At 47.2% G+C, this 12,029-nt stretch overlaps 1 protein-coding gene across 1 annotated transcript in view; it reads left to right on the plus strand.

The window, feature by feature from the left end:
- Nucleotides 1-11,635: 11,635 nt before the first annotated feature.
- PPP2R2D (protein phosphatase 2 regulatory subunit Bdelta) overlaps nt 11,636-12,029 on the plus strand; it is a 28,438-nt gene continuing 28,044 nt past the window's right edge. The window contains exon 1 of the mRNA XM_075257711.1: nt 11,636-11,946. Coding sequence (XP_075113812.1) covers nt 11,940-11,946 — 7 coding nt within the window. The 5' untranslated portion in view covers nt 11,636-11,939. The remainder of the gene's footprint in view (nt 11,947-12,029) is intronic.

The following is a 12,029-nucleotide window of genomic DNA, read 5'->3' on the forward strand; positions in this document are numbered from 1 at the left end:
TTGTATTGGCGTGATGAAGCAGTGCTGAATGTGTGTGCTTAGCACACACATTCAGCTCTACTTCATCGGGCTAATAGAATGCATTGGCCAGCGCTGATTGGCCGAATTCCGTACTCTGGCCAATCAGCACTGGCTAATGCATTGTATTGGCATGATGAAGCAGTGCTGAATGTGTGTGCTTAGCACACACATTCAGCTCTACTTCATCGGGCTAATAGAATGCATTGGCCAATCAGCGCTGGCCAATGCATTCTATTAGCGTGAACTGAGTTTGCACAGGGGTTCTAGTGCACCCTCGGCTCTGCTACATCAGATTGCTACATCTGATGTAGCAGTGCCGAGTGTGCATCAGATGTGTAGTTGAGCAAAACTGACTCAGCACTGCTAAGTCTCTGCATTCGCATAGGAATGCATTGGCCAGCCTTCGGCCAATCAGCGCTGGCTCTGCCGGAGGAGGCGGAGTCTAAGGTCGGACCTGAATGGAGACTGGTGTGGAGCGATCTTAGACTCCGCCTCCTCCAGCAGAGCCAGCGCTGATTGGTCGAGTTCCGTACTCTGGCCAATCAGCGCTGGCCAATGCATTCTATTAGCCCGATGAAGTAGAGCTGAATGTGTGTGCTTAGCACACACATTCAGCTCTACTTCATCAGGCTAATAGAATACATTGGCCAATCAGCGCTGGCCAATGCATTCTATTAGCTTGATGAAGCAGAGTGTGCACAAGGGTTCAAGCGCACCCTCGGCTCTGATGTAGCAGAGCTGAGGGTGCACAAGGGTTCAAGTGCACCCTCGGCTCTCCTACATCAGAGCCGAGGGTGCGCTTGAACCCTTGTGCAGCCTCGGCTCTGCTACATCAGAGCCGAGGGTGCGCTTGAACCCTTGTGCACACTCTGCTTCATCAAGCTAATAGAATGCATTGGCCAGCACTGATTGGCCAGAGTACGGAATTCGGCCAATCAGCGCTGGCCAATGCATCCCTATGGGAAAAAGTTTATCTCACAAAAATCACAATTACACACCCGATAGAGCCCCAAAAAGTTATTTTTAATAACATTCCCCCCTAAATAAAGGTTATCCCTAGCTATCCCTGCCTGTACAGCTATCCCTGTCTCATAGTCACAAAGTTCACATTCTCATATGACCCGGATTTGAAATCCACTATTCGTCTAAAATGGAGGTCACCTGATTTCGGCAGCCAATGACTTTTTCCAATTTTTTTCAATGCCCCCGGTGTCGTAGTTCCTGTCCCACCTCCCCTGCGCTGTTATTGGTGCAAAAAAGGCGCCAGGGAAGGTGGGAGGGGAATCGAATTTTGGCGCACTTTACCACGCGGTGTTCGATTCGATTCGAACATGGCGAACACCCTGATATCCGATCGAACATGTGTTCGATAGAACACTGTTCGCTCATCTCTAATAATAACATATATACATTTATATAAATTCACTCACACATACAGGTATTGTATACATACCTGTATACAAACATACAGTCCTCACACAGTATACAAGTCACATACTTTAACCCTTAAGTACTATCATGGTGTCTATCATAATGATATGTGTATGGTAGTGGTGTATGACAGACACCATGATAGTACTTAAGGGTTAAACAAATATAAACATATACATATTAGTTATTACATTTACCAAAAAAAAGAAAAGAAAAAAAAAAAAAGAATATACTCACATTTATGAATAAGGAAGTGCAGCATGGCTATAGACTGCTCCTGTCCCCACACTGTACAATGTGAGGGATAAGCGATGACTCACTGCTGGGAGGAGGAGGGGAGGGAATTCCGGGCTGCACAGAGAGATGGAGGATTGGGATAGGGGAAGCTGCAGCTGCTGCACAGGGGTCCTCAGCCCCCATGTATACTTTCCCTGTATTAATAGGGAAAGTATACCACGGGCAAGAGGCCCCTGTGTAAGTGTCGGGGCCCTGGGAAACTGCCGGCAGCCAGCCATCTTTAAGCATTACAGTGCTGCTGACAGCCTGGGGCCTCGTGGTTACAGATCCGGCCCCGGATCACTATCAGTCCTCGTTTTCTCAATGCAAATGCATTGGCCAGGGGCCCTGGTCAATGCATCTGCAATGGGAAAACGAGGACTGATAGTGAAAGCTCGGGGCCTACCGGGGGATTTCCTGGTTCCCCGGCGGGCCAGTCCGACCCTGCCCTTGTACTATAGGCCGCGGAGGCCAGCAGTGAATAGGCCCAGGCCAGGCCGCGATCCCACTGCCGAGTGACCCGAGTATAATAATCGGAGCCCTAGGGGAGGTGAGGGAACATAATAAACCATGTTACTTACCTCTCCGGGATCCGATGTTAATCCTAGCTGGCTTCAGGCCTATATGATAATGCCCAAACACAAAGCCTGTGCTAGCAGCACCATATAGGCCCAAAGCCTGCTAGGATTAAAGAGGACCTTTCATGGGTTTGGGCAAAGGCAGTTCTGTATACCGCTGGAAAGCCGACAGTGTGTGCCCCGGGTGAAAGCCGACTCTGTGCCCCGGGTGAAAGCCGACTCTGTGCCCCGGGTGAAGAGCTATCGGTCCCGGTACCGTAGTTCTTCACAGTCAGAAGGGCGTTCCTGACATTCTGTCAGGAACGTCATTCTTCCCAACAGCGCCTATAGCACTGTACTGTGGAGCGGGGAAGAACGCCTCCTCCCCTCCCCTCAATACTTGTCTATGGGTGAGCACTGTGAGCAGAGGGAGGGGCGTTCCTCCCCGCTCACGCTGTACAGCGCTATTGGCGCTGCTGGGAAGAAGGATGTTCCTGACAGACCCTCAAGTTTGATTATTGGAGGGCCAGAGGAGGTGAAAACACTGTTACTTACCTCTACTGGCTCCAGGCAGACTTCAAGCCTACTTGTGTGATGTCCCTGAAGTCACATGGCTGGGGCCTGCGTCCTTATACGTCGCTATGCAGGCCCAGGTCAAGTGACGTCCCATACGTCGTTGAAGATGGTCAACATCAGCAGGAACAGCACTGGAGCCAGGGAGAGGTAAGTAACAGTGTTTCTTATGTTTGTATCCTCCCCTGGGTCTCTGATTATTATATTATGGGGTCTGAAAAGCATAATACTGTGTGCAAGGGCCACTAGCGTAAAATAATACTGTGTATAGGAATGCAGGAGGGGAAGGGAGGTCGGTTGGTCTTCAGCTTTGGTCGGGGGGGGGGGGGGGTCAAAAGTTCGCCATTCCTAATTACGCCACCGATTCCAGTACACTGCAACTCTATCCCATTCACGTATATGGGACTGGGTTCCAATACTAGGCACAGCCGTACATCCAGCCACAATTCTTTGTTGGTGGGGGGTGCTTGGAATTGGACTCCTCTGACCTGGTATTGTTAATCTGAAACTGGTCCAAAAAGTGAAATGTTTTACGCCATTGCCAAAAATTTTAAAAATATAAATTTTGCAAATTTGCCATCTAAATAAAGTTGCTATAATCATTGTCTAGGTTGCTTATTTTATATTTTGGTTTATGGGGATCTAGAACTAAACCAATGTAACAATCTGACAGTAAATAGAACATAATAGCAGAAAATATACTAAAATCTGGAGAACGGTCCATCACCTGAAACTTCAGAGACGATAGCGGTTTCCAGCGTCATGTGAAATAGACACTTGCAAAGCTTCCCCAAATGCTGAGTACACAGATAATGGAAGAGGTTATTTATAGCAGCCGGAGAATGTTCTGAGAAAGCTGTCCCCTCCCTGCCTTCCTGTACAAGTCCACATTTTCTCATTGTTTCCAGACAGCTGACTTGATGGATTAACCCTATTATTCCTGATACAGACTGATACAAACAACATAACACGGAACAAAAATCGTGCAAAGCTTGTCCGCGGCGTAGCTGTGAAATTTCATTTGGGAATAGGAACACAGACGGACTCCAAATTTGTGTGGCTTATAGAAAACGGTCGCGGAAATACAATAATCTAGTGGATTATATTCACTTAGGTAAAAATCAAAAATGTTAAAATTATCAATTTAAATAAAATACATTAAATGTAAGTAATGCAAATTTGTAAAAATTTGACCGATAAAAGGGAGAGAGGATTGCGAAACACAACCATAGGGGATATGTAGTATTATATGGCGGCCATTCATACAGAGATATTGTGCGGGATCTATGGTCACCAATGGAGGAGTTGTCTGATTCATGGCGAGACATCCATCTTGCAATCAGGCTCGAACTGGCCCATAGGGGAACAGATGAATCCCCTGGGGAAGGGTGGTCCATGACCCAAGGGGAATAGTGGGCCTCTAGTCCCTCAATCCCTGCCAGAGTAATGCATGCCATAGTGCTGTGCAATGTGCCCATTTTCATGGCGTTCTCTTAGCTCCCTGCAGTGGGGCTCTACACCCACTATTGAACAAACTGCTATATAAAAGTTCATTGGCTTGCTCAGATGACATCTAGATCACTATACTCACTCCTGGGCCCATCTCCTTAGGGTCCTGGTGAGGCTCAATCACCAATCAAGTTTCTTCCAGGGCCACCATTTTGCCCTGCTTTAATCTTCATAGTGAGCCCCCTGAATAAATTGTACTGTTGGGCCCCTGGGTACCCTAATCTGACACTGCTTGTCATAACTGAGACGTATCCATCAGCGGTGCAGGCATTATGAAACCACTACAGTATATACTAGACAGCCTTGATAAATAACCCCCCCTCCCCCAATTGTCAGTATTTTTTGTATCATATTTTTGTAGCCATTTAGGCCTGTTTTGCTCATAAATCTGCGACTTTATTGTATGTTCACAAGGATCCCATACTCTATGGATTTTCCATCTGGATTTGCAATGGTATCGCAGTAGCAGCAAAGTGGAGGAAAGCGTTACAAATTTTATTCACATATTGCAGGGAAAAAAAAGTGCAACGTCCGCTCAGAAATTGTCCGTCTTTGCAATGTATAGGGTGAAATCTATGGCAAATAGGCACCAAAATCCACATGTAAACCCTATTGTCACCGCCCAGCGTTCAGATACAATATATTTGTGGCTATAGCCTATAAGCAAATAAATAGTAGTCTGTTCATTGCAACATTTTCAGCATTTTTAGGCCAGTCCCACATTGCGTGCAGCTTTGTGATTTAGTTCTAGTCACTAATGTATGTACTAAATCTATTTCTGTTTTCTAGTGTCCTGGAGGAAAAGTCACCTTGTGCAATCTACAAGCTTATTAAATCTCTCTATTGGACAGATTCCAAAATCAAACTTCTCAGTAAGCCGACTGGGGGTTTGTAGCAGACCGGCCATACAAAGCAGGTCCATTTCTTCTTCGTAAGACCTAATGTTGTGTCACTCAAGGATGTCAATCACTTCTTAATGCACTGGATGTCTAGGCAAAGTGTGACTTTAGAGAGGGCATGTAATAGTAAGGCCGCATGCAGACGTGTGCACGGTCAATGTACTAGCCGTGTATTACATGACTAGCACACTGACTCAATCATTTCTATGGCCCCCATATACATGCCTGTGTATTTTCAAGGTCCTGCATATTTCGTGCAGAAACCACACGCTCCACAGTAACTCCACCCCCCACACAGTATTATATGCTCCTCAGTACGCACCCCCCCACACACACACAGTATTATACTTACCCATGAAGAGCCTCCGGGCATTGTCCTTGCGTCATCATGCCTACGTCGGGTCAGAGGTCACACTCTGTAGTCAATGTAGGACCTCGGCCTAAATGGACTGCTTTCAGCTGCATGTGCATTTGCACATAAAACTGAAAGCAGCAATCGCTCACTCATGGGGAATCCTGTACCAGATTCCCCGTTAGTGAGCGATCCGGGTAATGGCGCGTGAGCTACATGCGGGGGGGGCTGGAAAAATGTCCTCAGCAGGCCGTAGTTTGCGGATCCCTGGTCTATGGGGTCCGCGGGTTTCCTTTATAATACATATAAGTTTCCGATTGGGGGGTCCTGAATGGAAACAGGTACGCAGATGTGAACTGGGCCTAAGACAAATAGCCGGGCTGTGATCGTCATAGTAGTCTCTGAGTGATGGCAGATGGGCTGATGGAACCGTAGAGTTGTCAGGAATATAACACATCATTATTAGAGATGAGCGAACACTAAAATGTCCGAGGTTCGAAATCCGATTCGAACAGCCGCACACTGTTCGACTGTTCGAACAGATTTCGAACCCCATTATAGTCTATGGGGGGAAATGCTCATTTCAGGGGTACGCAAAATTCGATAAAATTATACTTACCAAGTCCACGAGTGACGGTCGGGCTGGATTCTCCTTGAAGTCTTCTCCCGGCGCAGCGCCCCCGCGGCGTCTTCCGGCTGGAATTCACTCTGCCTAGGCATCGGGGCCTAGGCAGAGCCGACTGCGCATGCGCGGTCGGCTCTGGCCGGCCCGACACCTGAGCAGAGCCGACTGCGCATGCGCGGGCATGCCCGCGCATGCACAGTTGGCTCTGCCTAGGCCGGATGCCTAGGCAGAGTGAATTCCAGCCGGAAGACGCCGCGGGGACGCTGCACGGAGAAGACTTCTAAAGGTAAGAGAGGAACCAGCGTTGATTGGCGGAATGTATAGCATTCTGCCAATCAACGCTGGTTCTGCATCGAACCTTAAACTTCGAGCAGCTAGTAGTGTTCGATCGAGTACGAGTATTTCGAATACCGTAGTATTCGATCGAACACCTACTCGATCGAACACTACTCGCTCATCTCTAGTCATTATCAAGAAAGCCAAAGGATCTGAAGTGCCAGAAGATAAGATGGTGATATAGTCAGAAGATGGACCAAGTGTTAATACCAGGAGTAGAACAACAGGCAGCAGGTGACAAATCATTCATAGACCTCCTTTTCATTAGCCCACCAGACTTCCACCATCAGTCACTTTTGATGATAAATATCTGGTGGGGGGGGTCTGTCCTGGGACCCCCACCCATCAAACAAATATCACTTACCCTGTGGGACATCCTGTGCCAAATGTTACTGTCTCTTAAAACAGCTGATCAGTGGGGGTCGGACTCCTAATCTGATACTAATTCTAGGGGATTCCAAAAAAAACTCCTTGAGCTTCAAGCCTCATGTTGCAAAACGCACACTGCAAAAAAAATGCAGCATTCTGCACTGATTTCCATTGAATTCTTGCTTCTGTTTCCTCTGCTTTTTCGCTTCCCCTATTGAATTTCTAGGGAAACGCTCGCAGTCTCACAGCTTTTACGTAGATCTTCTTTTCTAAAATCTCATTTACTTTGCTTGCACTGTAAATCGCAACGTAAAAATGCTGCATTTCCGATACATCTCTTATAGCCTTAAGGGAATTTAAGTGTAGAGTTTTTTTGGGGTTTTTTTTTGCAACTCAGTACTGAACATACCTAAATATTGTGAATGTAATACTATCTCTACAATATGGTGAAATCGTGATCAGATCATTGCTCTGTCATCTGGGAGAAGCGGAAACATTTGGCAATAAAGCGATGAAACTTGGCGTGCTCAGCTATCTTATTAAAAACAACCTGTTCTATTTATGGACAAGGCATTTTATTAAAAGATCCGACATAGTAAAATCTACAATAGTGAACGTCCTCCGCTCCTCCGGAGCTCGGCTTATGTTCAGTATTCATTAATAAAAACTATATATAACAAATCAAATTTATCAAATAGGACGGTTCTGGATACAAATGTCCATGTAGTAAGGGATTGCATTAATGTTTATAGATGTCACAATGACTATGCATGGTGTAAGAGTTGCTTTATAAGAGTGCGTCCACATGCTGCAGACTCAATGCAGAAAAATATGCAACTTCAATGAACGGGACTTGCAGAAATACATGCACGTGTTACAGGAGCAACCGTATCCAAATGTATGGAATGGAGTTTTCAAAACTTTTTTTTTTTTTTTTTTTTTTTAAATAGGGGTAACTTGCCTACTGATAAGTGTCTCATCCACAAATCTCCAGGACAGGGGTGTTTTGCTGCTGCCTGCTCATACAGTGGACTCATTTGAATGGGCACCGCTGGTTCCTGAGATTGGTTGTCCCACTGACCACTCTCGAAGTTACCCCGAATTCCTATTAATGGTTACCAATATTAGATCAGTTGGGGTTCCACCTCCTACCCCCTCTGATCAATTGTTAGAAGAGACCCAAGTATTTAGACAAGAAATCACCTTCTACAGCGCCGTACATTGTATAGTGGTCATGCTTGGTACTGCAGCTCAGTTCCATTCATAGGCCATGTGACCAATGGATATGACATCACTTGCCTAGGAGCACTGCAGCTTATTATTCCTGGTTCTTCAGTGATTTTCAACCTTTGCAATGCACTGGGTTTTTTTTTTGCCAGGCCTGCTGCAAACCCATAGCATGTCTATTATTGTAGGCTCAGTTGCAGCTTAGCGGGGCCAGTCGCCCAAAAATCACTGCTGAAAGCCATGGCCAGGACCCTGTGATATCATTGGTCTTTGCAGTGACAGGGTCCACTGTCAATATTCTGCAGTGGGACCAAACCCTGTGACCTTAGCCTTAAAATGTGTTTGGGAGGGGGGTTGCTGTATGGCACACACCTACTAAAGTGAGTAAGTAAAGTGTGATAGGAAGTTTCGGGAAAGCAGCGCCGGAGCAGCAGAGAGTTTGCCGGGGTTCTTTTATTTAATAAGGGGTTTAGTGAGATCATAAAGTATGTTCATCTGTTGTCATTTTTTGCATTAGTAACTTCCCAGAATGACTTTCATGTGTTTTGTACTAAATTAGTCAAAGTGATCAGCACCGGTAGTCACTAGAGATTATTTGTCTCAGTCTAGGATAAATGTGTAGTGTACATAGCCTTAGCGTGTGGCAGGTGATCAAGTGCATGACAATGGCGTGATGAACTGAATACCTGCCAGCGCTGTCGAATTCCTTCCAGGTGCGGATCATCCGAACCTAACCACGTCGTGTGTGATTCTGCAATGATGTGACTACTAAACTGTATTGAGCACGGTTAGACTAGAGCTGTGATGTACACATGGATGAGAAATCACAAAGAACATACACTAAGAATAACTGCTTGTAATGCTCAAAATAACCAATGAATCCAAAAAATAAAACCTCAGAGAAACAGAGGAGTAAAAGAAATGATGTTAGGCAGGTTTCGGACGGGAGTTCTGTAGGTGGGTACTGAGAAGTAACTTTTTTATACCAATGTAAAATCTGTAAGGCCCCGTTGACAAGGGGCAAGAGGGGGCGGATTTTGGTGCGGAATCCACGTCATAATCCGCCCCCTCACAATAGCGGTCTATGCAGACTGCTAGCGTTCTTTTTTCCGCAAGAGGCATGTTGTTGATAGAGGAAAAAAGAAGTGAGCGGCCCTTTCTTCAGGCGGATTTCGCGGCTGATCAGCCGCGGCTTTTGCCTCACGACAGCACCCTCCGGACTAGGCCCATTCATTTGGGCCTAAACCAGAGTGGAAAGCCGCGACGGGAGGCCGTGCACTGCACCGGCATCCCGTCGCGGCAGCTGCGACGGAATATGCACACACGTATTCACATGTGAACTAGCCCTAATGCGACCATTACTGACCATGTCTCATCTAAAATAGTGGTATATTTTGTGGGGTAGAAGGATCTTTGAGGCGACCGCTAACTATGCACCTACTATATCTATGCCGCCGGCAGTGTTAACGTGTATTTCGAGGCCACAAGACCAGGATCATCTGAGGTTCTATCAAAGCACGTGGTGTAGTTTTTAGGGCCATGATATGTACCAAGAAGGGGTTGTCCAAGCCAAAATGGACAAAAAAAAAAAATTGTAAAAAAAAATCATACTCGCCTTTCCCTGGTGCCTTCCAGCACAGTCCGGTTCTCCTGGGTCACTGTTGTCTTCCGATGGAAGTGCCTTGCCACACGTGACCACTGAGGCCAATCCATCTGTGACGTACCAGGGTCTCTTCCTGAGGCCAATCTGCAAAAGGGATGCGGGATGTCACAGACGGCGAACAGTTTCACTTTGAGAAGACGCTGGTGCAGTAGAACAGGACGGACCTGGAACACAGGTGAGGGATGGCGCTAGAGCATTGTGGACAGATGAGTATGATTTTTTATTTTATTTTACAGTCTCTGCAAAGTGGATTCCAGAAAAATAATCAGTGCGATTTGCAAAATCGTTGTTTTTGAAGATTGCAGCATGTCAATCATACCTACAGCAATGCAGACATCAGCAGAAAGTCCACGGCCCACTTTGCAAGCAATGTAAAATGCAGCATATTTTGCCGTGGTGTGTTTGCAGCATGGGGCCCCAACCTTATAGAGATTATTCAGTTGTCATAGATCACTAGGTTATGCCATTAATGTCTGATCAGCAGGAGTCTGATTGATTTGACCCTCGCCAGTCATTGGTATGTAGGGGCGGAGGTGCTAGGACGACGCCGTGACTCTTCTGCTTTGCTTTCTTAGAGGCCTAGCGCAAGCCTCATGTAGTCAGTCACCCATAAATCCTCCTTGCATCGCAGTTACTTGGCTGTGATGACAGACTCAGGTCACAGCCTTTAGAGAAACCCATCTCAACATCTTAACCAAGAGGACGAGGAACAAAAACACAAACAATCCTAGAAAGTCACAGAGATTTATTTCCATAAAACCAGAAAAGCCCTTTAATCTCCATGTTGTTTTAGGATTTTAGTTATACATCACATGTGAACTTGGTACAGCTCTGTACTACAGGAGAATTCCTTCGTGTGCAAGTGCTCCGCTCCCAGGGCTTTGTAGAGATCCTGAATACCATTGTATGAATGAGGCCTGATCTGATCTGACTCCAGCACAAAGAAGGGCAACTGATTCAGAAGCTATGGCCACCAGATATTTTAGGTTATTGCAGAGGAGCGGTAGTACTGTATATAAATGCTATTCAGGTCCATGTAATAGCAGGAGTCCACCTGCGGGGGAGCCACTTGCACAGAGAAGCGCTCTGTTCTGGGTCAAGGAGATGTTTGTTACCCCACATGGGCCAGGGATATGTCCACCCTGAGATGTCATGGTGTCGTGAGCGCCCACCCATATCCTGAGTCCACAGGTTGCAGACAAAATGTGGTCTAAATGTGCAACTAAAATTCACATCTGCACCATTGTCTCTGTTCTTATGGCTCATCGTAGGACTGGGACAGAGAGACCCCCCGAAGGGTCCCGCGGGGCCCTGTTGATATGGGGTCCATTGGGCACTGGCAAGCAAAAAGTGGAGCCCATGCAGAGACTCCAATTCAGATGTGAATATGGTCTTATTCTGCACAAGCCATGACATCTCTTCTGCATAGTGTGCACTCAGTCCTAGACAGGCCTCTGGTGATGGTTTGTAACCTAGCAAAACCAATCTTCAAAAATGGACTAGCCTACCATGGCGACCAATCAGGATGCTGCTTTCATTTTCCAAAAGGATGCTGAAAAATTAAAGCTGGAATTTGATTGGTTGATAGGGGTAACGTATCCCCCAGCCCATGTGTGTGGTATCGTCCACTCCGTTATATATGTGTGTGCGGTACTGAGCTCTGTAGTTCCTCCGGGCAGCAGCCCCATGTGATGACACTAGACTCCGCATACATTTCCCATAGTATCCGCTCCTCTGGTTTAACCCTCCCGCCGCCGCGCACTTCCGCCCCCAGCACTACAGCTTCTCCTGTGTGTGACTAAGTGCCGCGCCCGGCGGCAGGAGGGTTAAATGACGTCACCGAATCATGTCGACGAGCAATGTGCGCCATTTTGAAACCTCATCCCGGAGAAGCCGAGAGCGGCTCCTGAGCACCGCGTCCCCTGCCGAGTCCTGCCCGCCTCCTCCCCCCGGCACCGGCTCGGCAGCTGCAGCCCCAGACAGGCCGGCACCGCACATACACGTAGTCAGGAGGGGGAGAGTGTGAAGGGCGAACCCTCCCCGTCCTCCTCCTCCACCACAGCGACGCCCGGATTGGGAGGCCTGCTCCTACAGGGAAGCCATGGCAGGTAAATATAGCAGAGAGGCCGCGGCTTGTCCTGCTGCAGGGCCTGAGGGGGGCTGGTAGTGCGGGAGTGGGCGGCCTAGCGGC

Source organism: Leptodactylus fuscus, chromosome 10 (genome assembly GCF_031893055.1).
Source record: "Leptodactylus fuscus isolate aLepFus1 chromosome 10, aLepFus1.hap2, whole genome shotgun sequence".
NCBI classification, from domain to species: domain Eukaryota; kingdom Metazoa; phylum Chordata; class Amphibia; order Anura; family Leptodactylidae; genus Leptodactylus; species Leptodactylus fuscus.